Source organism: Sturnus vulgaris, chromosome 4, assembly GCF_052056855.1.
Source record: "Sturnus vulgaris isolate bStuVul1 chromosome 4, bStuVul1.hap1, whole genome shotgun sequence".
In the NCBI taxonomy this organism is placed as follows: Eukaryota; Metazoa; Chordata; class Aves; order Passeriformes; family Sturnidae; genus Sturnus; species Sturnus vulgaris.
Genome location: NC_142246.1, coordinates 46,217,319 through 46,244,221, shown reverse-complemented (window position 1 = coordinate 46,244,221; position 26,903 = coordinate 46,217,319). Strand labels below are relative to the sequence as shown.

General features: G+C 39.5%; 1 protein-coding gene across 33 annotated transcripts in view; it reads left to right on the top strand.

Annotated features, from left to right (window-relative positions):
• Nucleotides 1–26,903, top strand: part of CSGALNACT1 (chondroitin sulfate N-acetylgalactosaminyltransferase 1) — a 63,528-nt gene that overhangs the window by 9,217 nt on the left and 27,408 nt on the right. For 27 of the 33 annotated variants that reach the window (XR_015803249.1, XR_015803258.1, XR_015803264.1 and 24 more), the window contains 3 exons: nucleotides 17,344–17,597; nucleotides 19,259–20,165; nucleotides 25,874–26,090. Coding sequence is in view for 3 of the 33 variants with exons in the window: in XM_088163807.1 (XP_088019933.1) it covers nucleotides 19,532–20,165; nucleotides 25,874–26,090 (851 nt within the window). In the remaining 30 variants the exon portion in view is untranslated. Of the gene's footprint in view, nucleotides 1–17,343; nucleotides 17,598–18,777; nucleotides 18,905–19,258; nucleotides 20,166–25,873; nucleotides 26,091–26,903 lie in introns of all 33 variants that reach the window. The other 6 variants (XR_015803259.1, XR_015803248.1, XR_015803276.1 and 3 more) reach the window with 2 other exon arrangements.

Below are 26,903 nucleotides of genomic sequence, written 5' to 3'. Positions count from 1 at the left end.
GAGAAGAATTTCTAAATGGCATTGCTGTTTTTCAGATCAGAAAACAACTATGACATGAAAACTTATCAGTAGAGAAGATTTGTTGCAATCCACAGAGGAAAAAACAGCTGATGTCTCTATGTTGTGTTATCTATGTCAAAATTAAGGCCTGCATTTGATTCCACGTAAGCTGCAGCTAGAATTGGATTTTTGACAGTCTCCCAAGCTAAAACTGACATGGAGCTGCCTTTGTTTTCACAAGTTCCCAAAATAACTTTTAAAATTAATCCACAGAAGGCTGAGGTGATGCAGGAGGTATCAAAGAAATGAAAAATTTCTGTCTTGCCCAGTATATAATTCATCAAGCCTAAAATACTAAACTGAGATGTAGTGTCACCACTCTGATATATTGACACTATTGTCAATACTGCACATTTGTGTTCTTATCTATTGAATAATCCTATTTAGTACTCAGAAAGGTCAATTTATACTGAAATCTGGTAGGTCCTAGTAATTGAATTTTGACTCCTACTGAGACAAGACAGTGATCATACGTTGTTATTACATTTCTTCCTTTTTGGTGCTTCATACTTTGTGTCCTCATACCTGTCTCCAGAACAGTCTCTTATGCTGAATATCTGCTTTGGTCGAGGTTTTCACCAAGAAGACAGCCTCCCTCTTAGGCTGGCCTAAATCGTGCCATACTTACCACAATAATTTTCATCTTTCACCAGGAATTTCAGTATGTGCAGTCCTGGCAGCCTGTACTCGATGTCTCTTTCCAGGGTTCATTTGGTTTCTCCTATTTTTTTTTCCTCTGTCTTGATGTCTGATTAGTTTGATAGAGTTTACATAACTGCATTGTGATGCTAACTGCATTATCTCTGAGTAATCCAGGACATGCAGACCTGTGGCTGTATGTTAGGGAATAAACCCTTTGAGCAGTGGTAATAAGACACCCAGCAACATGGTCTCTCTCAAGATAGGAAAGAGACAATTTATTATAACATTACGTTCCTTAAATACACGCAGGACACTAACTCAAGACAAAGCACTAGCTTATTGGTCCAGAGGAAGTAACACCACTTTCCCAGGCTTTTCTCACTTATCCAGCAGGTGTTTATCTTTGTTTTCAATTCTTCTCTTATGTTTACATTAGAGAAAAACAGCTAGCTTAAGAAAAAACCCTAGCTAAGCCCGAGAAATTTGGACCAGAGAAATCATCACGAGAGGTTGGGCCCGACAGCCACACAGACCGACATTTGGTTTTCAGTGGAATAGTAACTGGGGAAGGGGTCTGGTTTGTCTTCACAAATATATTCAGATGCAACATATATTGTCATACATTATTTGTGCAAGGATAGGCTGAAAAGCTTCTGAAAGATGGAAAATAATAATCAATTCTTATGAAGTGATGTTGGGGTGCTTGGCAAACAGTGCAGGTATGTGCCATGGACCTGAACTTCCACATGGTAGAAGGAAACACAGTGAGGCTGACAGAGATCAAAGAAGTAACACTGATAACCTATAAGGAACTGGCAAGCTCCTCTTCAGTTTCTGCAGAGGAATCTGGGTTCAAGCTTTTTAGGGATGTTTATTGTTCTCTGTCCCAGGAACTCAGTTAGGAGTCTGGAGTGCTGAGCTGAGGTGTGTTTTTGGTCAGAGACCAAGCACAAATTTATGCCAGAAATTTACTCAGAAAATGATTATTCCATATGGCTTGTGGGAGATATCTAGGTTATGTCTGGACCTTATATTTCAGGCTCTGTTGCTGCTCACCATGGCAATGGGAACATAAGTGGGGAAATGCTGGTCATAAATAAGCTCTAATACCTTTGATTCAACTGCATCGTGGGACAGGTGACTAGGAGTGTCTGAAGTGCAGAGCTATGGGCCTGGGGAGGGAGGCAGACAGTCAAAAGTATATGGGGAGGCAGAAAGACGGATAGCAACACCTGCCTAGGGTCAGAGAGAAGGATTAAGCTTTCTGTCCTGGGGTACAATGCAAAAATGTGTATTCTATCACCATCTGTTAAAATGTGGGAGGGGTGGTGATCCTTATCTCTGTGGGAGATATCCTCTGCTGATGTGCCATCTGATAAGATGGGGGGATGATCATCGTTATCTATTCACAACCCATCCCTCCTCCAGAAGATATATTCTGTTAATGGGCCATTAAGTCCTATTGTGTGACTGATAAGATTACATCACCCCATTGGGAGATGCCCCAACCAGGGGCAGGAGCCAAGCCTTTCCTACCTAGATAAAAAACTGGGGTTTGGGACCCGAGGGCAGACCTTTCTACTGGATCCCAGAGGAAAGTCGGACCTTTTTCCACATCATTGCTGGATCTTCGGAGGAAAACTGCACCTTCTACACGAGCACTGCTTCAACAGAACCACATCTGTCATCCATTTATACGGACTGCTACCAACACCCTGACTGACAGGGTGTCAGGTTGTATTTCTGACTGTGTTGGTGGTTGTTTCTTTTATATTATTGCATGTATTTTATTTTTTTCTCTTTTCTCCTGTTAAATTGTATTACTGACTTGGAGTCTCGCACTGGTTTTACTTTCAAACCAACACACTTTCTAAAATGAAGATATGTGAGGATGTGTCTTTTCTGACACTTTTTTCCCTCTGCCCTGGCTTATTACATTCCAGTAAGCAAATAAAATATGTTCTCTCTTTGATGAAGCTTGGCTGAGTCACTACATTTCATAACAGTCAGAGGTGCCCAGGAAGTTTGTTGTAGCTGGATTCAGGCCCATTGGACTTGCTCAGATAAATACACTTAGTGGAAAGAGGAATGTTAAGAGCTTTCTAATCCACCTACCTTTGGGAAGAGCAAAAGCTGGTAGAGGCTGCACAGGGAAAATAAGAGAGCAAATTGAGTAAGGGTCCCTGTGCACTCATTACTCCTTCCTGAAAACAGGTGTGGTTCTTGTCCAGGCACTCTTGAGCTCTCTAAGGCTTTCCTGATGTTCTCTGCAGATATGTACATCTTGAACATGTGGAGAGTTTTGTTGTTTTGTAGGGGGTTTTTTTCCCCAACACATTTCAGAATGAAGGCCAGCTACTACATCTGCTTCCCTTCAGCAAAACCACTTCAAACCATGTTGATGGTTTTCTGGCCCTTTGTAGCTGCAAACCTACTCACAGCCAATTTCCTCACACCACAAGGTTATTTTAGCAACACAGTAATTCTAAGTGGTTCCACAACTGCCCTCATCTGTTGTCTCCATTTGTTCTCTCCTCACGTCTTTCTTCCAAACATGTTTTTCCATCCCTTTAGCAAAGCAAGTCCTATGCTCCAACAAGGGTATATCAGTGCTGATGGAGGAGACTGGAGGAATGCTTGAGGACAGTACAATTCACAATTTAACCCAGTCCTTTCTGATTCCTAGGATGAAGGTTTCAGGTTTAAGCAGAATGGTTAGTGTTTTCACAACTGTATGGCTTCTTTGCATGCATGTGGTCTGAGCATTAAGCATCAGCAATCAGAGCCTGCAAACAGCCTGATGCATTAGGAAATCTAGACTGTGCTGCTTGTTTACTTTGAGTAGAAATGTCATCTTGTCAAGTGATCTCCTGTCTTGCATGCATGAAGTTTTAAGTTGATTGCTGAGCTTAAATGCATAGGCTGGGTAATGAATTTCAAAGTCTGTGTTTCTGTTTAGTGACCCTGTGCACGTGACATGAAGGTGCAAAGCATGTCTGAAGCTCCTTTCAGATGTTCAGTCACAGTGTATGTCCTGAGCTAATCAGAGGGATTTGACATTTTGATATTGAATAGATGAACTAAGGACTAAAAAAATTATTAGGGTAATTTTCAATGAAGTCAGGGCATGGACTGGTCTAAGTAATGGCTTTGGTCAGGTGGTCTACTTGCTATTATGTTCATTAATAGCAGTTACTACTACTGTACTGATGTTTTGGACTGACAAATTACTTTAGAAAGAATCAGAAACCGATTGACATTCAGCAGATAATACTGTTCTATGCCTTGAAAAGAACTTTTTTTTTCCCTTTAAAATGAAACTAAAACTTCCACAGTAAATAATTATGACTTCGGTAATTTAGTTTTTCCATTTAGGTGATACATAGATACTCTTTGCATTTTTTTCTTCCAAGTAATTTCGGAAATAAGACAAACCCAAAGTGTCCTGATCCTCAATCACAATGAAATTCCAGAATAAAAGGGAAAATTATTGAGAACATGCCCACTTACAGGGGGGAAAGTAGCAAAAGTGAACTAAATGTATCCAGCTGTAAGGCTCTAAAAATAATTTTCATGTTGTGTCTGCACCTTTGAAATCTACCAAGGATGCACAAAATCAGATATGTGGAAAGGTTTGCCTTCCATTACTAGGGCTGATTTGCTTTTAGTAGGAAATTACAATTAGTAAATTCTTTCTCATTTGGTTTCTTGGTAGTTACTGAAGTCAACTGTGTGACTTCCTCATGTTATCTGACAAGTATTAATAAACTGTAGTGTCAGTGTTCCTGATGTTATGTTACTTTGAATACAGAGTATTTTTTCTCTGGCACAGGTGTGTTTTGATGGTTTTCAGTTACAGTAGAACTAGTACTGCACACTACAAATGTTCCTCTTCTAGCATCATGTCATCATTACCTTAACTCCTTGTGGAACCTCCTTTTTTCAAAGAAAAAAAAAATTAGTGACCATCCCAGTAATATCCTTTTTGTGAGATTTTTTTTTTTGGTACATGTTTCTGTATCTCTCTAATGAAAAGCAAAGTTGAGCACTACTTTCACAGTGAACCATCTTCTTTTAGCATCTCCTTCCAATTAGTCTGTGCACTGTTGTAATTGTGTGAGAAAGCTTATCTAGATACCTCATTGCTACCCTGGTGAAAAAAGCAATGTCTCCTTTAGAAAGCCTTCTCAGTGTTCCCAGGGATGGATGCAATGCTTCCAACTGAGATTGATCAGGTGTTTATTACACCCGGAAATGGCCATACGGGGATCTTATGAATCATGCACTTCTGCTGTAGAAAGTATTAAAACTGTACAACTGGACTGTCTTCTGCAGATGTGGTGGAAGCATTTTGTTATCATTTTGTGATTTTTTCTGGTCAGCTTTGCAAACTGAAGTGCATTGCGCCTGAGGACTGACCTGTCTAAGGAGTATAGTCAGCATCTTGCAATGTTGTGCCGAAGTGTGGGTTTGAGCTGAGGGATGGATGTGTTTTGACAGTGCTTTGGAGCATGAGCAGTTGAACTTTATTTCTTTGCAGGCCATAAAATGTGCTGCTAACAAATGCTCTATTGCATGAGCCTCTGATGCAGTGTGTATTCACAGAGAAAGACTTAGATTGAGCTACTCTGGAAAAGAAGGCTGCCTAAAAGAAAGTCTTCCCACCTGTTCAAGCTAGTTGTTTTTGGTTTTGCCCCCTTTGGCTGGACACCAAGGATCCATATCTAGAGGGACTTCCACATGTGTGGACACACTGTTAGAGATCTAGGAAAATTAAAGTCTGGAAAATCATTCTCAGGCTGGAGTTTCTCCTGTTCTCTCAGCTCCATTTCCCAAGCTGATAACGTGTCAGCTTCGGTAGGGAGATTTTCTCCCAGGATGATAACTTGGTCAAAATAGAATGGAATTAACAGCATTAGATTAACACCTGATACCAGCCGTGGGACTCATCCTAAACTACGGTCCCAGAGGCATTCTCTCAATTATCCAATGATAATTGTCTTAGCTCTGTGGAAGATGCTATAAGTACGAATCATGTTTTCAATAAAGTCTCTCTTTCCTATCATGAGAGGGACCACGTAGCTGTGCATCTTATTTCCGCCGCTCCAAAGGGTTAAGTTCCTAACCCGCAGCTACTCACATGCAGTTCAATATCTGAGGAAGCCACTTCTCATCTGCTCCTCTTGTCTCTCTTCAGGCTGGGTATCCTTTTCTCCCTGTGCTAATGGATATAGAAGGCCCATCCTATGACTGCAGCCTGGGGGTTTTGTGTGTAGCTGCACTCCTTAAACTGCAGTTTTCTGGTCATAAAGGAGAATGTGCTTGGAGGGAGTGAATTTCATGGGGCATCTCTTCTGGAAGTCAAGAAAAGTGTGGAGCCTTCATCCAGCAAATGGTACACACATGAAAATAGTCATCCTGAGGTTGTGACCTTCTTAAAACAAGGAAGTGCAAAGTGATGCTGTGAGATCATGGCAGGGGTATTTACCTCACATTTGCTCTTAAAATTCTTCCTACTGCTCCTGTGTGAGACTCATGTGAAATTCCAGATCTGCCAACAAATGAGGAACCTCACTATGTAGCTGCAACAAGTGCACAGTTTTCAGTTTTAGTCTCCTGATTTTAAAGGCTAGATGAGATTACAGAGTTGTAATTTCAAGGTATTTACCACTTTCTTACCCTTTTTTCTCTGGGCTGAAGTCATAGCTTGTACTATATTTAAGGTTTCCAGGCTGATTGCCAGCACTAACCCGTCATTTCAGTAGACTAGCCAAGTTGGTTCTGCCAGGGCCTCTGAAGTGGCCTGCACATCTGTTAGGAAGAAAGAAGAAGCTATGGGCCACTATCTGGTATTTGATCCCTTGCTATCCTAACAGATTAATTGAGGGCCCAACTAGACCTAACTTCCACTGTGTAAAGTGTTGAACAGCAAGGAACACAATTGTTCTGGAATGGTTTGCTGTGGGGAGATAGAAAATAGGTATAAAAACACCTAGAGTGTGTTCAAGGAGTGACAAGATAATTGTGTAGCTTTCATCTGGAATAGACCCCACTGGCTAGGAGCCTGGACATTCTGAAGGGAATGCAGCAAGACTCCATGTAGAGCAGTTGGCTCTAACATCACTGATAATGATGGCAATATTTGACTCTGGAAGTTGGGATTAATTTGCTTTATTTCTTTAACCATGTGTTCGAAATAGCTTCTTACCATCTTTTTTCTTTCATCCACAAAATACTTTTATATCGACATGCCACATTTTGCTGTTCTAAGAGCTTCTCAAAGGCTTGCTATTTTTAGACTTGTAATAATGGATGTGTGCATGACTCCTCAGCTGGCAAGCAGCTTGTTAACTCAGACTGGTGCCTGGTTCTTGCATATTTTTATATCTCGAGTCAACTGTACCTTTTGAGGTAGAATATCTGAAGTAAAACAGAAGTAGGTGTATAAAACCAAAGGGTAGGCCAAGAACATCTGATTTTTGTTATATTCTTTCCCTTTTGTGCTGAGTGCATCTTGGGTGTGTTGGACTTATCAGAGATACACTGAAATATTGCACTGTACAGGTTGGCTGATGTCTTGCAAGCCTGTAAAAGTAACTGAAGTTAGAAGTAAAATGAATAATCAATAGGACACTGGGTTAGTCTTATAGGGGGCAAGTCAGTGTGTAAAAGCTATCAGAAGGGTTTCCACTCCCTGGCATGTTACTTTAATTGAATTGTGGTTTTCTGCAGTAATGAACACACTGTAATTATGTAAAATAAATTAATTGGCATTGTGTGATGATGGCTCTTCAGTGAAATAATCATGTGGACCAGGTGGTCTGGGGGAGCAATTGCCTCAGCTACCCACAGAAAACTGACAGACTAGGTGGTTAAGTTAGCCAGGTAAATTCCCTGAGTGCCCATCAGGAATGTGGGTAGATGGAGTCCAGGAGACAATTCAGGAAATAAGTGCAGGAGCCTAACCTTAGGTAATGTAATGAATAAGACCTCTTAGCATGCATGTCTCTTACAGTAAACAAGGGAGAGTTATGCCTATGATTGTAAGATAATCATGTTCTTTGAACTTTCCAGTTATTTACATATAACACACTTTCCTTTGTCCTTTTTGACTGCAACTTAATTGAATCAGGTGAAGTACTGATCAAGAAGAGTAGCTATTGAAATTAGTTGTCCTCTCAGAAGTAGCTAAAAGCAGTACCTAAATATGTAGTAGCATGTGGCTTCTCTGACAGGGAGATGGAAAAATACCAATTTTGAAGCCATGGAAGTCAAAATCATGGTAAAAATCCAGAGAAGTAATGAAGGAAATTAACGTTTCCCAAACAGAAGAATTGTTTCTTATGCATATCTGGTACAAAATACAAACTTAAGCTTAGGGAATAAATTGATCATCAAAATCACAAGCATTAAGTATTCCTTTGCCATGCAAGATCTTTTTTTCATCTCCCAAAGCACTTGGTATCTTCTAAGAGATGCAATGTAAACCATTACAAAGATGACTGATGTCATCTGCTCTATCAGGCAGTTTTTCTCATCTGTATTTTCCTTTAAAAACATAGGGATTTCCCATAACTTCTTCAGTTTCACTGAGTTTTTGTCATGCTTTCAATGCAAAGTTTGTTGTCAAGGGCATGTGCCACAGGAGAGAATTAAACCACCAAAATTCCCTGTGCATTCACTAACCTAGAGCTTAAAAGTTCTCCCTCTATGTGAGTTTTGTTTAAAACAGGTATGACTTGCTATTTATCACATGGTCCTCATCCACATACTGACACCATTTGCTCATATTTAATTCTTTCCTGTAGGAACCTTCAGCATCTGTTTTCCAACTAACATATTCCACCAACAGTTACTTCCCTTCCTCTTTTAGACAAAAGGATGTTAAATTCTCTTGACATTTGTCCTTAAGATGCCAGTCCTGGAAAACTCTGCCTGATATTTTGACTGCAGTTGGAAAAATGAGATGCTTTTATATCCATAGGAGATTTTCTTGTAGGGACTAATGAACTGTTTGTAGTGAGACATTTCATTGCCGTTTCTAATAGCCATTGTTGAACCCTTGTTCCATGATAATAGAACAACACAAGGAAAGAAAATAGTGGAGATGTAAGGAGTTAAACTGAGTTAAGCTGCCACTAGTTGGTGCTGGAAATGGTATGATTTTAATATGCCACAGACAACTGGATTAAAAGGAGGGAAAGGGAGAAAAATGTAGAGGCACAGCAGCCATTTATTCTTTTTGTTTCATTAGCTTACATAGCCATGCCAGCACACATCTTAGCCAATGTTCATTAAAATAAAAATAATGCTGTTATTTGCAGACAGGTTTCCACAAGGAGAGAAACAAAGATTCAGTAGCATGAAGCTTCATCTCATAAAGAAATTTCTTTTCTTCAAGTATTCTGGTAGGCCATGTGATTACACTTTTTTCCCTATTCCTGTTTGCTGAAAAACATTGCACCTAAAATACAAGGATAAGCAGAAAACCGTTTTCTTTTAAAAAAATTAACTACCCTTAAAAATTAAATTTTGTTTGCATCAACTTTGTATCAAAGTTACATCAAATCAAGTCAGATACTTTTGTGGTACAATGAGGAAAAATGTTACAGAGTAAGATCATATCGTGTGCATTTTTTCATAACTTCGCATGAAATGGATTTTCTTCTGATTGAAGCCTGAAGTTCTTTCAAGGGATAGTCTCTTTGGAACTTTTCAGGAAATGCTGAACTGACTGCAGGGTGTACTTCTCTTGTTTAACAAAAGGGGGGAAAAGGATAGCTTTTGCTGGTAAAGGAAACTGGTTTTACTTATGTCATCAATTAGCTCTGTTATAGACAACCAGAATGCCTCTTGTGTGAGCTGTTAACATTTAAGGTGTTTCTAGCTGAATGACTAAGTTTAAGAGCTATTGACAATATGCAGTAACTGCAATTAAAATCTCCTTAATATACTACAGTTTTAATCTCAGATACCAATAGAGTCAATGAGGAAACTGAAATTTCTTAAGGACCAATGAGAAATTATGTTTATGGGTGTAATTTGTTACATCAGAGAGCTGTAAAATAGAATATCAGACTGCTTGTTTGAATTGAGGCATGTTATAAAGAAATTGAAAGATAGATTCAATTTTCAATATGATTTGAGGATCAGAGATGAAAATTTAACAAAAGTAACTGTGAGCAGGTTTCTCAGTAACACTTGAAAATGTGGCTTAGTTTACTTAACTATAGGATATAGAAATGCAATGACGTTTTTCATAAAATTAAAAGATTATTTTTTATTATAGCTGTTTGACCAAAAGCAGTTTTCTGTGGACCTGTGCATTCTGACACCTTCAAAGATACGAAAAGGAAGTGGAAACTTGAAGCACTGTGATTTGTTAAGTTAAAACAGAGTAGGCATTCTCAGCCTATTGAAGTATTTTATTTTAAAATAGATCTATATAAAATATCATACAATGATAAACATCTTCATTATGTTGAAATCAATTTACCTGAATGGAAGTCTGTAGATAGCTGTGTTTTGCAAGATAGTTCTTTAATTTTTGGTTGTCCTCAGGTTTGGGTTTTTTACATTCTTTTTGGAAGAAGAATTTTATGGTCAAGTGGATAGAAGACTGTATAATATTAAATATTAAAAAGTCTTCCTTTCTTTTCATCTCTGCCTAGACCTTTTCTGCAGAGACTTTGCTGTGATTTCTTTTCAAACTCCCATAGTAAAGAATGAGCTAGTTTAATGGCGAAGGCAAAGTCAGTGAGATTCAAGTATTATGTGATTTCCAAATAAAAAAATGAAAAAGATATTTGGAAACTTTTGCTAGAAAGAGAAAAACTGTTTTACTGAAATAACTGAGAGAGCTTGGGCTTTTCAAAGAATTGCTAGGAGATTGTTTTCTGGTATATTAAGGAAAAGCTGTGTTTTTGACCAAAACCACGTATCAAAACAGTGGCGGTGAATTAAACGAGACCTTGTGACATGTTGTTTCCGAGTAAGCACTAACCTGGAGGAGGAAGGAAATGGGGGCTGAATCAGGGGCCTGGCCTCTTCCTGTCAATCGGTACAGACCAGACTGACAGGGAAATGCACATCAGTGGAGTTTGGGGGGTGGTACATGAGCTGTGAGAGCTGTTAATGCTGCATGTATTGGTGTTCTGTGCAGAGCCTGGGTAGCTTCTCTAATACTGAAGCAGGCCACAGGTTTTTTCTGTCTTCCTGATTATTAGTTTGTAGTCTGAAACTTGATTTTCTCTGGTAATGTAAACCACAGATGGAAAGTAATCTTGGTTAGCAAAATTAGTCCCTATCCTGCTAATTCTTGCTCAACCTAAATAATCTACCTAATCCTTAACACCCTGACTATCAAAATGTTTTTTCTGTTGTCTCCTTTACTCTTAATTATTTTATTTAAAGTTGTGTATTGATACTGCACTACCCAGAAAATTTTATTTCAAATACAAGGAACTCAAAATTTAAGGCTCTGCTATGCCATAAGAATATTACATTAGACTTGTGGGAAACAGATATCTCTCCTCAGTTCCCACATGCTGGACTCAGGAGGGAGTAAACCTTTTCCCCTGCCAACTCTGCTGCAGTTAATGAAGTTCAAGTCCACATCTAGCTTGGTATAGAGCATTCTAGCTGTCCTGGGGATTTCTGGCAAGGAGAGGAAGACATCATCTCTAGGTCAGGCTGGATTTTTCAATCATCTTAAAACTCTACTGCTACCTTACAGAGGCCTTGATAAGATAGATAGCTCCAGTCACTGTTAATGTACTTTATGACCTCAGTTTTTCTCAAATCAGGGGGCTTTCACTGCACTGTGCACTTGTAGCTGAGGGTTGGACTGGCAGCTAAACATATGAAAAGCCTTGACTAAAGAAGTCCTAGTTAAATACTGGAAGAGACACAAATGCTTTCTGCCCTGCAGCTCAGCCTAGCTAGGCTTTCTTGTTTCTGAAAACAACCAAGCCGTGCATGTTTGTGCATTTTTATCAACGGATAAATGATGCTCTTGCTTAATTAGATAGGTGCTAAACCTTCTCTGATTCACGACCTACATCAAAGGTATGCATACACTGAGCTTCAGATTTCGTTGAAAGACTGGCTGTAGTACTGTGGAGTGGACATCTAGCAAAATCCTTGGGGTTCCTTGCATGAAGTGATTAATATGAACTATGTACAAGAAAATGTTTTAACAATCATGAAGAGATGGGTCTAAACCAACAAGCATTCACAGAGTGTCCCCATATAGGTGCAGATCTTGTCAATTTTACAGTGCTTGCTGCTGGTGACTTGAGTTACTTTCATAAAGCTGTGGTCATCTTCATTTTTAAAAGGAATGACTGTTCATTCCTGTGGTGGCAGTCAGTTTTCTTTCACTTGTGTAAATCACTGAGGGTGCATGTGCAAACATTTCAAAGTGAAATAACAGCATTTTTTGCCAAGTTCAGAATTAAATGGATAAGCAAAATTTATCTCATTATTTGTTTTAATCAGGAAATACTAAAGGATTTTGTGTTTTATCCTGATTACTCTGATTCTGAGATATTTCAGATGCTGGTATAGATTTGTGTTATGTTAAAGCTGAGTTAGTTGATATGGAAGCTCTCTACATGCAGAGAAATTGTTGAATTAGATCTTAAAATGAAGTAAATTAGAGTAGCATTATTCAGCTGTTCCCTGGTTGTAGCTTGTCCATGTTTTGTTAGCTAATTTCCTGCAAAAAGAAACTGTTCTCAGCATTTTGCTATATTAAATGTTGTATAGGGCTCTTGCAGCATCATGTGATTGGAGAAAAATGCTCCTCTTTTACACATCTACAAAACAGAGATGGTACTCACCTAAATGAAATTAAAGTGACATATTCAGAAGATGCTGATCTTCCAGCTAGGTTGGACATCTCAGCTGTCCAGCCCTATCATCAATTTTTAGTTCTGGAAACTATAATGGTTTGCTAATTTGTTCTTAAAAGACCAGTCTGAATTCCAGCTCAACTCAAAAACATATTTTTCGTTTCCATTTTAGCAAAGTTCAAAACATTTTTGGAGAAACTGAATTCCTAAAACTCAAGGCCAGAGCCTGGTAATGAGAATTGGACCTTTAGAGCAAAACCTTGTCATTTCTTTATTGTAGTAGCATGGAGATGGTCTTTGTGAGTCACAGCATCTCTACAGCAGCAGTGCATACTTGTCATATCTTCTCTGCATTTTCTCTTTGGAGCCTAACAAGGCATGGATCTGCCATGTCCTTACTGGAGGAGGGACAGAGTGGTGGAAACTCGCAGGAAAGTCCTGTGAAGGCTTTTGGAAGTGCCCTATAGTACCCCCAGCTAACAGTTGCACTGAGGATATGCAGGTTACACATCTATAGATCAGTGTGTGTTTAGCAGAGAAGGGTGGTTGTAAAGTGGAAATCTGAGTACCTCATATGAAAAAATAGCATTCCTAATACAGACTCTTGCAATGGCTGGTTATTGATCTCTGAAAAACTGCCAAGTCTTATATAGATAACAGATTGTTCTGGGGCAGAAAAAGCAGTTGTAGGAGTGTAACTTGAAGTAATGGATACTTATCAGAAAAAAACATGTTACTGGTACGTGGAAATAATTTTAAATGTTACACTGGTTCTTTTCAAATGTAGTTAGAACTTAATTACTGTTTAACCTCTGTGGTTTTTTTACTTTAAAACTAGTTTGATTAACAGTGGAGAAAGGAAAGCAATGGTGCTTTCACTCTTGCGTTTATCAATGTGTATACACATAGATAAACCCACATACAGAATAGGTATGCCCTGGGAGGACAAAGGGAGCTCAATACTCCTGTGGGGTGCTTTATTTAAAACAGAAATGATGATACTGTAGAAGAAATAATAATTACTGGATGTCTACTGTAACAGCAATAATGGCTACTGTAAAAGTTGAAACAACTCTGGCATGTTCACTGTATATGACAGTAGAAGGCTTTCAGAGTAACCTTTGTTTCTGTTCTGGACTATCTTTGGGAAAGTTGCTTTCATGAGCAGTGAGACCGCATGTAAGTGGATGGTCTAACACAAGTACGCATGGACCTTAGAATTCAGCTAAAGTGGCACGTCAGATAAAATTACTGCTTTACCCTGGTAAGAGGAGACCAATTAAATTAGCAGAAATGGGCTCCAGATACTAGCAAAGGTGAAAGTTAAGACTTCTGCACTGGTTTTGTAGCTTCCAGAGTGAGAAGTCTATAGCAGTATCTTGAATGGAAGCTGCTTCTTGAATGAAGTAGCTACTTCTCAGCTCCCTTACAAGAGGAAGATATAGTATTTCCAGGACAGTTAAAGGTATGAGAGTTTCTTCTTTTGAAGTCAACTTCTAACACTTGTTGTAACCTATTTGCAAGATGATTAGACTGTAATTGTTATTTACAGAGGGGAACAGTGTAATTGTCCTTCTGTGGGCAGGGTTAGATGTAGATAATTTCTGAGAGAACATGTGACAATGTAAGTAAGATTTTCGGTTGAGGATGACTTTGGAATCAAAGATTAGGAAATGAAGAATTTCACAGTAAGTTGTCTATTGTCTTCAACTATTAGCATTTAGCATTTTCATTTTGGATACTATTTCTTACTAATCCTTTATTTGGACTGAAGATTGGAAACCAGATGTTAAGACTTTGAGTGGTTTGTTTGGGATGTGTGAGTGTCAACTCAAGAAGGAGCAGTGGAATTTTTAACAGGGGACAATACAAGAAGGTTAAGAATGTGCACCCAGTCAGTTTATCAGACAGGTTTTTTTCTTTATCCAGTCTTTTGTTTAATTTAGCCTTGGACAGCCCTCAGAACTGGGCTGAGAAGTAGCTGAGAAATTATGATCTGGCCATAAGGAGAAATATAATTAATTTTTGCATAAAGTGTGTGTAGGAGCTGCAGGTGGTCAGGACGGTCAGGACTGACGGAGAGATCTCTAAAGCCAGGTGTTGGAACTTGTTTATTTAAAAGGGCCCTGCTTGGAGCTGCCAGCCACAGCTTGGAGCAGGCCTGTGAGAGCAGGAGGGCAAGGGGTAAGAAGTAAGAGCATAAGAGGGCTAAGAGCAGTAAGAGAGCGAGCTTCCCGGTACAATACATTAAATCTTCTTCTGTGTTGAATATTCTAATTTTCACTAACCAATCAAATACAAGATACAAATCCTATAGCATTTACATACAGCCTATAAGAATCACTACATTACCATACTGTGTTACAATTTAAACCCTAGAATCTACTCTTTGGACCCTCTTTACCAAGCTAGTACGGTCTTCTCTGCCCTTCAGACCTGTCTGCAAGCAGAGGGGATTTTTTAATCAAGAGGAGATTACTTTCAGCTGGCCATACTATTGTTTTCTAGTTGTTCAGTAACTGACTTTTGGTATCTCAAAGATGGCTTTCATTTCAATCTCGCTTATAGTTTCCATGTTCTCAAAATCTTTTGCCAGGCAATCATATTTATAGGGTTTTCCAGTTTCATCTTCCCCAACAAGTGTGTAAATTGTTATGTGAGACTAAATTTTAATCCCTGTGAAATGTCCTATTCTGTTGAGTGTCTTGGATTTCTGTTGAGAAGCTAAGGGGAAAAAAATCTTGTTCCTAACATTTAAAGCAGACTAATTTATCTGCAGGACTACGCACAGTCCTTGTAATTAAGAAGTTCAAGGCAAATTACAAGTGGCTGCAGAATGTCTTTCTCTATTTTTGTAAGGCACTTAAAGTCAAGGTGGAACATCTGTTTCCTCCTCCCCACAGCTCGTTTCAGAGATCATCATAATTCTAGTGAAATCTCACAGTGACATGTGCTGCTGTTCAATGAAGATGCTTCAAACACCTATACAAATCCTAATTGCAGCTTCTGCCACTTACTGCCTCTACTGGAAAAAAAAAAAAGAAAATAAAAGGAATTTCAAAGTTTTGTGAGCTAAAATAAGAGTTGCCAGTCTGTGTTATACCTACAATAAGAAACTGCGGCATAAAGCACTTGAAAACACGGAATTATCTGGCATTGCTCATGTCACGAGTCCTGAGAGATCACTGCCTCTGCAGATATGACTGAGCTTTTGCCATTCATTTCTGTCCTCAGCATGAGGAGTGCAGAAATCGTGGAGCTCAAAGAGGAGATATATATATACAGAGATACTTTGGTTTGAGTCCTTTTCTCCTGCACAGATTCTCAGTGTGGTTTTTGAGAGTCAAAAATTCAGACTTGACATACATTGTCATTTCTGTGCAGAGATTAATTTCCTGTATCTCTACAGTCCTATAAAAATATAGATGTTAATGAGAAACATTGATGGGTGCATACCATCTGAAATTTCAAACAAACAAACTTTCTGATTTTTGCCACTCCATGTGATTGGGTGCAGCACTCTCCACTGTGCATAAATGTTTACAGAGTGCTTAGAGTGATGACAGAATCTGTTTCTGTGTTTAGAGCATTTTTTGGGCCCAGGCTCCTTGAAAGCAAGTGAAAAGCACCTCTGTGAGCTGGGCTTACCTCTAGCTGGGCTAACAGGTTGAACTGAGGTTGAAGATGTTTTTGCAAGTGAAGTTTTTTTTAGAATTAATGCCCTTTTCCTCAGCCACCACACTAATCACTGCATATTTGTTACAGCTTCTCTTTGCAAAGAGACTAATACTACTTGATGCAGCTTACTGCTGTGAAATACAGAGGCGTTTTTGTCAGTTCCTGGAAAAAACCTGACGTTTCAGTTTGTCTTCTCTTCATCTCAGTTGGTGTGAAACTATGTTGAAATCAACAGAATCGTTGTTAGGAGGAGTTACCATCCCTGGTTTTCTGGTACTTGCCTGTGCAGCTCAGATACCTTAGCTGTGACCACCTTTGGTGTTGATTTAAAGTAATCTGCTTTTTTTGGCGCTGACCTGGATTGGGACTGCTTTGACAAGCATGCCCATGAGATAGTAGTACAGCAACAGCTGTATATTTCAATGTCAGTCACTGTTAGGCAATGCTACCGAAGCTACCAGTACAATTTAATAAGACAGATCCAGAGGGCAAGCAATGAAAGCTTCTTGTCAGGATGCTTCCAGCCATGATGGTAAAATCCCTCTGAAAAAGGTTAAAGTTCCTATGGTCTCAATTCCTTACTATGAAAATGGTGTTTCAAAGGACAAAGTAGCTCTGTTAATTTACTGTCCTGAAATGTTTATAAGGATGTATCTTTGATGGGAGAGATCTCAAACCAGAAAACTATACAGAAAAGGGATAGTACCCTGAAGAGAGAGATACTATATTTTAGTGAAGAGAGCTGTCTATATACACATATATTCTAAGTCAACATTTGAAGAGCTCTTTGCCCAAAACTCAACTCTATTGCTGCTTATAGAAATGAAATAGTATGTTTATCTAAGTCATTGAGCTGTAATTTCAGTTTATACCATGTTAGTACAACTAATCCTTTCACTGATGTTCAGCTTCTGCCAATTCAGTCAATGGACTAATTGTGTGAAGGAAAGCATACAAGCACAGCAGTGTTTTATGTACTACGTCTCACCACTTCCTGACCCTGTCTCCCTGCACACTACCTTCTTACAGTCTTCTAGCCAGATCTGTTGTACAGTTAGAAATGCCCAGATTAATTTTCTCTGCTTTGACAAGCTCCTTTACATTGCAGGAAGCCAACATTTTTAGTGCATCCATAGGAAGCGTCTCCACTACAGCTTTTCACCACACAAGAGACAGACTGAAGATGTAGGCAGCTGACAAATGTGAAAGCAATGAAGAGGTGTTCTAAGGTTGACAGAACTTTTCGTAGTACACACATTTTCTGGGAAAGGCATAAGAAGGGAGATAAACAGGCGATGATTTTGGCAAGCTGAGAAGTTTTGGCAGACCAAGATGTTCCAAAGGGAAGATTACATCAAAAAGGTAAGAGTGCAAATTTTATCCTGTCCTTTTCTCCTGATGCTTGAATATTTTCTTGAAAATCAGCAATTCTTCCTTTGAAAATGCTGACATTTTCTGCAGAATTCTATCAGTGCTAAAAGTAATTTAGCATTACTTTGAAAAAATACAGTTCTATTTTTATGGCTCATTCTAGCCCACTCAATTCCTGCTTGGAGTTGGATTTTTCCCAGAAGCTCTGCAAACTGATAAAATAATAACAGTCCAAACACCAGAAATATCTCTGTGTAACTGCTGCATATGGAGTAATAGTCAATCAAGGGGTGGGGGAGAAGACACAGAGCCGTTTATAAAAGGTCCTACATAAGACTTGTATTCGACACTAAAAATAACTGAAAATAACTCTGAAAGTCTTATTCTTAGTCAAACTGGTTTTACTTAAGGGTGTGCCAGAAAGATGTATGCTAGAAGGACTGTGACTCCCTCTGTCAAAAGAGTGTCATGATGTCATGCACGCATCTAATGGGAGAGGAACAAGGGGTTGATTGTGTTTGTATCTAACAATGTGTAATCTAGGATGTTACTCAGCCTTGACCTAAGTGTACAGTCAGCTGAGTAAATGCTGAAGTTCCTTGCACCAGCATGGGTTTGGGCCAAACCCAAGGGATTTTGAAAATTCCTCTGATAATGTTCTCAGCACAATTGTTTTAATATAGTTAGATCAATATGAATAAACTTATTTATTAATATTTATTTATTTTAATATTTATTTAACTTTAATTTTAAATTTATTTAACTTCCATATTTATTTATTTAACTTCAATTATCTATTTTTTTCCCCTTTTCTATATATACTTGAAGAAGTTTTATTAAAAATTATAACTTTCCCAGTTCCACCTTCTCTGTGGTCTATGGTCCTGGGCAGACTGAAAAACACAGTAGTACTGTAGATTTTTGCAGAGCTTTTCATGATGTTATGAGAAACAGAAGAAGGTCTTGAAATGTTAAAACAGTGTGCAATTATGACAGTTTCAAAATTGCAACAAAGCTTCTGCTGATTTTGTGTAAAATCGGTCTGAGTGTTCCTGGAAAATGTCCTCTTCCTCATTATTTGCTTTTTATGGGAGCATCTGGTAGGATATGTCAAACAGTGATAGTTGCAGTAATTTGCCTTGATAACAGTTTTTAGTTTTCTGGTTATTAGATTTCTGTTCCAGGTCGGGCTTCATATGTTCGAATGGCCATATCTGTCACCTGGTGTTTTGGAAAAAACATGCCTGGAAGCTAAAATGTATGTGGTAGCTGTGGGACTGAGTGCCTTCCTTTAAAATGTGAGTGAACACTCCAAGGTTTGAGAACATCTGAAGGGCCATCAATGCTTGGATTAACTGAGCACTTTGGCATCTGACCACTAGACACTTCCTAGTAATTCTGAAGCATGGGAGTCTTTGAGGCCTGGACTAGTTTTCCATTGGCAATGGGCCAATCCATGTTATTAACAATGACAGGGATGCATACGAGATTTTTGGCATGAGGATCTTGGCACCTTTAGGTCTTAGCCCAAGCACTTCACAGCTTTGAGATCTGCTAGAGCAGCTGAGAAACAAGGTAAATTAGAACACTCTAAATGGTCTGGACTGACTGACCAAATTCTAACTTGTCTGTCTTTGTCATTTATCTTTTAGGTCCTCAGGCTCCATCAGCCACCTTCTGATTACATTACAGCAACCATAGGTGTTGCCATGAGGATCAGGAGGTGTCCTGTCTTTTGGTCTCGCTGGGTATGCACCAGAGAGAGCTCCATATAGAAGCAGAGCACACATTTCAAGAGAGCTGACAAACCAGTTCCTGCACATACATGCATCTGTGTAAGAGTACTCCAAGACTAGAGGCCTTTGTGGCACTGCATGGATAGAAGAACTATTGCATGTGTGGGATTAGACTCTGCTTTTTGAGATATGATGCTCCGACGAGGATTTATTCTATTTCTTCCCCGACTTGTAGGCCTGCTGGTGGTGACCTGTTGCTTAATGTCTATTGTTTATATGTTGGCTTGCACACCCAAGGGTGACAACCAGCAGCTTGCCTTGCCCAGGGTGCACAGTCCAACTGTGAAGGAAGGATATGAAACCATTCTGCAAGAGCAAGAAGAGCAACACCACAATTACATCATCAGCTTGAAGAAACAAATTGCTCAATTGAAGGCTGAGCTCCAGGGCAGGACTGAGCATCTTAGAAGCACGCAGAACCAGTACCCAGACTCCTTGGACATTCAGCTTGGCCACAGTAAACCAGAAAAGGCCCAGGCCAACCTCTTGGCTTTCCTCCGTTCCCAAGTAGACAAAGCAGAGGTGCACAGTGGTGTTAAGCTGTCCACAGAGTACGCAGTGGTGCCCTTTGAGAGCTTCACCCTCCAGAAAGTCTACCAGCTGGAGACAGGGCTGACAAGGCACCCAGAGGAGAAACCTGTAAGGAAGGACAAGCGAGATGAGTTGATAGAGGTGATTGAGTTAGCAGTTGGGAGCTTGAACAAGCCAGATGGGATCAGTAAAGCAAAGCCCCGTGTATACACAGCCTCTGACTTTGTTGAAGGTTTGTATGCAGAGAGCAGATTAGAAGGTCCACATGGTGCTGGGGAGGAGTTCTGGTGTGACTGAATTACTGAGCGAAATGGGAACTGTGTCAGAGCACAGATGTCTGGGATGGTGTTAGTGCTGTGATCTAGCGATGCTGTCTCAGGCACAATTGCAAAATGGCAGCTCTCTTGGGGAACAGGACTTTGTGACAACAAAGCCTGCCAGTTTCCTGTAGTGACACCAATGTGCGTTCACAGTTCTCTAGTCATGCACTTGCCTCAAAATTGACAAAGCAAGGAGTGACACAGGCTGCAATCCCAGATCTATTTCCAATGTTAACATTGCCAACTGCAGCTCAAATCCATGCTGCCATTCTCCTCCTTTCTGTTTGTTGTTTAGTTTTTCTTTTCAAACTATGTTTCTACAGTTTTTATAGGTGCTGAACAAGCATATAGGACTGTTTGGCACCAGCTCTTCCATGCGAGAGGGTGAGGAGATAGCAGATGTTTCCTGCCACGCATTGCTTAATATCCATTAAGCTGTGAGCCTGCCTTTATGCACAATCAAGGGTCTTAGACTGGGTACCAGTGCTGTGCTTGGGGAACAAGTGCAGAAAGACATGGGGAAGAGATGCACACTAGTACTAACTCTGTGGAGGTTTTTCATCCACTAATAGTCTTGCTGGCTTTCTTATACCATGGTGAAATACTCCAGAGGGAGGAAGACTTTCATGTGACTCAGAGCTCAGAAAACTGGAGGCCTGTGTGCAGCTCAGGGTGAGCTCAAGGAACCTTCCTTGTGTCTTCCCCTGTGGGGCAGGTCCTTGCTTCTGTAGGTGCAAGGGAACAAATTCTAATTCTCACTCATCAGTGTAGATGGATTTGTTTGCAAATGCAGTGATCTCGGTATTGGGGCTGGAAACAAAGAGACTTGGCAGAAAATTTCCTTGCCAAATCCCTTTGGAGATCTCTGTTGCCTCTTGTCACTCTCTTTTCCCCCAACTTCATTCTACCAAGAATGGCAGTGTTTGTAGGGAGGACTGAGTTATCTGTTCCAGTTCTGCACTTCAAGTATAGTTTGGATTCTGAACTTGTTTTGGAAACAGTGCTCTGCAGGTGCTACTGCCTACACAATAAGTGAATAATAAGCAGGATTCTATGTCATCTGGCAATTTAGTGTAAGTCCAGCAACACAGCAACCATGAGTCCATTAACTCAGTCACCAAGTCAGCTGTTTTCATTTTCTGGAACTGCCACGGACATCTGGAGATTTCTGGGAGTGCCCAGATTTGCACTGAAAGTAACAGCACTTTAACACACACAACTTAGGTGGAGAGATGTGCTGAAATGAAAATCAGGTAATCAGAGTGAGAGACAGGATTTAAAATCTGAACTGCTGCTGTCAGTATGTGGGATCTGTTTCCTTGTTTCTGCTCTATTCAGGGATGCCTTTGACACTTACTTTACTCAAGTGTGTTGCTGATCCTCCATCTTGCTCGATCATAGAGCTGTGCACAGTAATCTTGTTTTCTTGGGCCTCCTGTGTGGATCTTTCTTTTCTTGTGGATCACATCTGGCACCAGATATCACTTTTTCAGTACCAGTTCATTGCTAGCATATGCCAACAGGCAGGGTGGTGGTGTGTGACAACTCAGTTGGGGTCTGTATCTCTTCCCTTTTCAAATTTTGCACATTTTTTATTGTCTTTGCAGAGGGAAATGTTTCTTCAAACACTTCTTGCATTTAAGGAGAAATGTTTTCTCTCTGTGGCTGGGGTATTGTAAAATTAGTGTTGCATCCTCTGCAGTTTCTAGACAGAATTATTTGTGCATGGAAATTAGACCATGACCCTAACTCACATCTGAGTTAAACTCCTTCCCAGCAGATTTGCTGTTACATGAAATTTGGATAGGATTCTCAGTTCTCCTTCCAGAGAAATGCTGACACGTAGTGGAATTTTCCTTCTCCCTCCCCAGTCAAAACCAAGAGAGCCACACCTCCTTGGAGTTGAAATGTATCCATCTGATGGCTGCTCTGCTTAGCTTCTCTCTTGACAGAGGCACTTGGTTGAAGTATGTGGCTGTGTAGTGACTGGAATTTTAATCAAGATCTCAAAGGCAAATGAAAAGGGAGTAGCTTTGCTTTCTCAAATGGATAGCTGCTGTTAGTGGTCTATCTGATGGAATTTTCCCATGGAAGCTTATTGGGAGAAAGGAATGATGGTTTTCATCAAAGGATAAGATGCTGTATTTTACTGCATGTGAAGCGAGAAGACCATTTTAGTACTGAGTTAAAATAAGGACAACAAATTCTGATAAATCCTCATAATGGCTCCTACATCGTCTAACAGAAGGGAACTAATAAACATGAATCCAGGGACACTAGGAGACTTGAATCTTGTAGTCTGTGGAACTGAGGCTAGAATAGTCATCCACTCAACAGTATTTTGTTGAGAATGCATGGCTGTTTGCTAGTTTCATGTAGATCGACATAGGTGACGTTTGTTTGCCTGCCCTGCCGAATAGACATCAGGTATTTTCCATTGTTTTAGAGAGCCCTGGGAATTGTTGCTCTGAAGAATAGAGACTTACTGCTCTTTCATCGATTCTTCAGCCCTGGCCATTTTTGCTTCTCACTTTTTCTTTTCCTTCATCTTAGGCCCATTCTATTTGCTGACACAGAGCTCCTGTTTACTTTTTTACATTGGATTTCCAGAGGCTTTGACTTTTCTCCCTGCCTCTGAAAGGTATGGTGTATATTCTGAAACATATCTGCTGTAATGGAAGCAATCCATGATCAATTAACCTTCTTTTATCCATATTGGATATCTAACCTTTCCAAGGCTTTCATTTCAGAAGCAATCTTTTAAGGAAAAGTTTTTTTGTTTACTTCTTTGAGACTACGTTTTTCCTCTCCTCATAGTTCAAATATTGGAATTGAGGCTGTGTGACACATCTTTCTGAATCACATAAAAAGTTCTGGTGGCACAAATAATGTAGAGCCTTTGGAAATGGAAAAAATATGTAAAAGGCAGGGTGTTCTGCTGGGTGAGTCGCCAGAGTGAGTCAAGACATTCAGACCCATTTCCAAGGCTCAGTGCCTGCCCTTGGGCAAATCACTTTGTTCTCTGCTTCTAAAAAGAAGACACTCTGAAAGGAAATAACATAAAAATGGAAAACAAATAGTTTAAATATCAAGAATAGCCATATTTAATTAGAGGCATTAAACTTGCATACAGTTCTCTTCAGTATAAAACATTGCAATTATAAATTCTTGGTTTACCATTTTGCACAAGGAAACCTTGCCTTCACCTAAGCTACTTGTTTTCAGCCGTAGTAGAAGTACTAAACAAGAGCAAAGCTACAGAATTAGAAGCAGCCTCGGTGTGTATAGCCCTAGGAGGGACCCCAGCCAGGTTACAACTTGCATTCTTCTTTAAGATACTTACTTGGCAAGGCTTCCGTTATTGTACATCTCTCCAAGGAAGTGGTATTTGTGAGGTCGTTGTTTCTTGGCTGGGGTAGGTAGAAGAGAATGTAAAAACAAAAGCTGAGATCTTGTGTGGTAGATACTATTAGATTTGCTAATGTAATTTAGATCTTTTTTATTATGAAAAATGTCAGTTCACTATGTCAAACATGTGAAACAGTCCTATCAATTTATCTCTAAAGAGACTGCAAATCAGATGTAGTTTAGAATTTTGTTTAGCTGAATGTCAAACGGTTGCCTTAACCTTTCAAACACAAACTTCCTTGGTAAAACCTGTGTTCAAAAACTGCCTGAGCAAATAAATGGGTAAGCAGAATTCAAAGGCTCAGATTTCTATTTTCTGGCCACCAAGAGAAGGAAATCAAGGAACTATTAGGTCACTATTCAGATGAGCTCCAGTTCAGTAACAGATGTAGTTCATGGTCTGCAGCTTGGGCAGATTCTATGAAAAAAGCTAGGAGAAGTCAAGGGCACAACTTTGAAAGATTAGCAGTAAAAGAATTATGGAGCTGCTATCTCCCTAGATTCATTTCCTATGCCAGAAGGAGGATTGGAGCATTTGTTGAATCAGCTTATATTAAAAATAAAACACAAAGTGAATAATAGATCAGTAAATGTGCATATATTAGCCAGCTGTAGTGTTCATTAAGAATAAAACACTCAGAGAATGATAGTGAAGATGGTCCACAGAGCTCTCTCCAGATAAAATCACACCTTTTGATTAATAGTCAAAAATAGTCAAAACTTAAAATAGTCTTTTGATTATACCAAAGTAAAAGCTGCAATACAAGACAAAGAGATTATGTCACTTTGCTCTTTGAAGAAAACTTTGATCCAGACCTTCACAAGAAATACAGACAGAGCTGACAGTCTGTCGGTCAGATGCCCAGCAATGTTACACATCAGGGAATGACCAAGAAAAGCAAGCCTTATTTTGGTCTTGTTTTTCATAGCCAGAAGAAGCTATGCCTCCTAGCCAGATGGAGAGGGAAAAGAAAAGAAAAGAAAAGAAAAGAAAAGAAAAGAAAAGAAAAGAAAAGAAAAGAAAAGAAAAGAAAAGAAAAGAAAAGAAAAGAAAAGAAAAGAAAAGAAAAGAAAAGAAAAGAAAAGAAAAGAAAAGAAAAGAAAAGAAAAGAAAAGAAAAGAAAAGAAAAGAAAAAGGAAAAGAGAAGTTAAGAGGAGGAGTTTTTTCAAGACATTTGTGCTTGCCTCTTTAACTTCTGCAAGAGATGGAATGCATTGCAACTATACTCTTACTGATTAAGTTGTTAAGATGTTTTCAGTGGCATAATTAATAGTTAGAATTAGCATTAATTTTTCTTTCTTAAGCATAATGGATTTGCCAGTGAAAAAGCTTTATTTCAGTATACACTGTAGTAACTGAAGTAACATTTAGAGTGGGTAAAATCTGTAGCCTTTTTGCCAACTTGATTTCATTTAGGATTTTATAGTATTTCAGTGTGACATGATCAGGACTTTTATAGTTCATGCTGGCCCTCAGCGTGAAGGAGTCCAATTTCACCCATCAAATATGCTAAAAGTTCCTTCCATATAGAAAATAAATACCTGAATGTATGAATTAAGTGTCGTGGTCTAGCCTCTGACAAACTGTAGTGTCATCCTTGCAGACCATTACTTTACCAGAAGTGGGTATTCGTAAAGAAAATAGCAGTCTCTTGAGAGTTGAGTAACAGGAGAGTTTTGTCCTGACTGGCAGTGGGTGAAGTTGATGGCTGGGGCCTGGTTGCATAGTTTTATTAGGGGACTTTCCAGAGAACCTCCCAGTGCTCATCGGGAAATTGCCTTTCTGGGACATGGCCTAATCTCTTCTGTTGCAGAGAGGCAGACTGCCTTTGCAGTCTCTCTGCATCCCATTACTATGCATGTCTGTAGTGTGCAATTGGAGCAGTATGAAAAGTAGACAGTATGTCTGCTGGATTATACTGAGAGTGAGCAGTTGGTAACCTTCAGGGCTTTGTAACTCAGCCAAGCCTTGGAATGTGCCTGCAAGAATACCAAACAGCTCCTGCAACCCAGGGCTTTGTCCCTGATACAGTGATGGCCCCCTTGAACAACGGTGGACTGTGTATTGGTTTAAAAGTAAATATTCCATTGCTTCTGCTATGTTTTCTGCTTAGGTGTAGCAACTTAAGACTTTCTCCTTTCCACCCCCCCACCCCCCCCCCCAGGAGCCCAACTTAAATCCAAAAATCTCTTCATTTTTGTTTTCATGCAGGGATCTACCGCACAGAAAAAAACAAAGGCACATTGTATGAGCTGACTTTCAAAGGAGATGCAAAACATCAGTTCAAGAAGATTGTTTTATTCCGGCCATTTGGTCCTGTAATGAAAGTGAAAAACGAAAATGTCAATATGGCTGACACACTTATTAATGTCATTGTGCCACTGGCCAAAAGAGCCAGCAAATTTCGGCAATTCATGCAGAATTTCAGGTGGGTTTCCTTCAATGCTGTCTTTACTTTTTTGTACTTGGAAAGTAAGATGCAATTAAAGGAGTTATCAAGACCTCACTCACTGCTACTTTTACACAACAGTTCATTGTGCCACTAAGTGATTTTTGAGATTACAGACTGAAAGGCGTTTGGTTGCTTAATGCATTGTCATTAGCAGTAAAGGCAATTATATTCTGGTATCAGGGGTTCTGATTTGTGTGTACGTGACTTAAGAGTCTCAATCTGTTTGTTGGGCACATACAATTGTGGCAACATGAGAATTTCATGCAGTAGTTGCAAAGGAGCATTTCTGAGGAAAAGGGGAATCAGTGCTCCCATACACTTTGCTAGGTCCCATTAAATAAAACATTAAGGCAACAAAAGGCAAGAAGGAAATGTATTTGAACTCTCAGCATAGTTACTCTTCAACTATTATTTTTCAGCACAAACACGATGTTCAGAGGGAGAACTTAACTGGGATGTAACTTTAAATAGCTGCTGAGAAAAGACTCTGTTATCAAAAGATATTGACTCTTACCATGGGATGTTTTGTCTAATTACAGCCATCTAAAAATAGGCTCCTTATCTAAATTAGCCTTCTGATTAGTGTTTTGATTATCCTGTTTTAGACTAGGAGAAATCGCCCTCTGGTTATACTGATCTCTCTGCTGATTATAGATGAACTCTTGCTAACTAAACTTAGTGCAAGTGAGGCATGGTTCTAGCACTTGTTCAGACTGGTCTTACCCTTGAGCTATGCATTTGAGCCCTGCTTAATACTTAGGTTTTAGTAAATGCCAAAGATCTGAACTC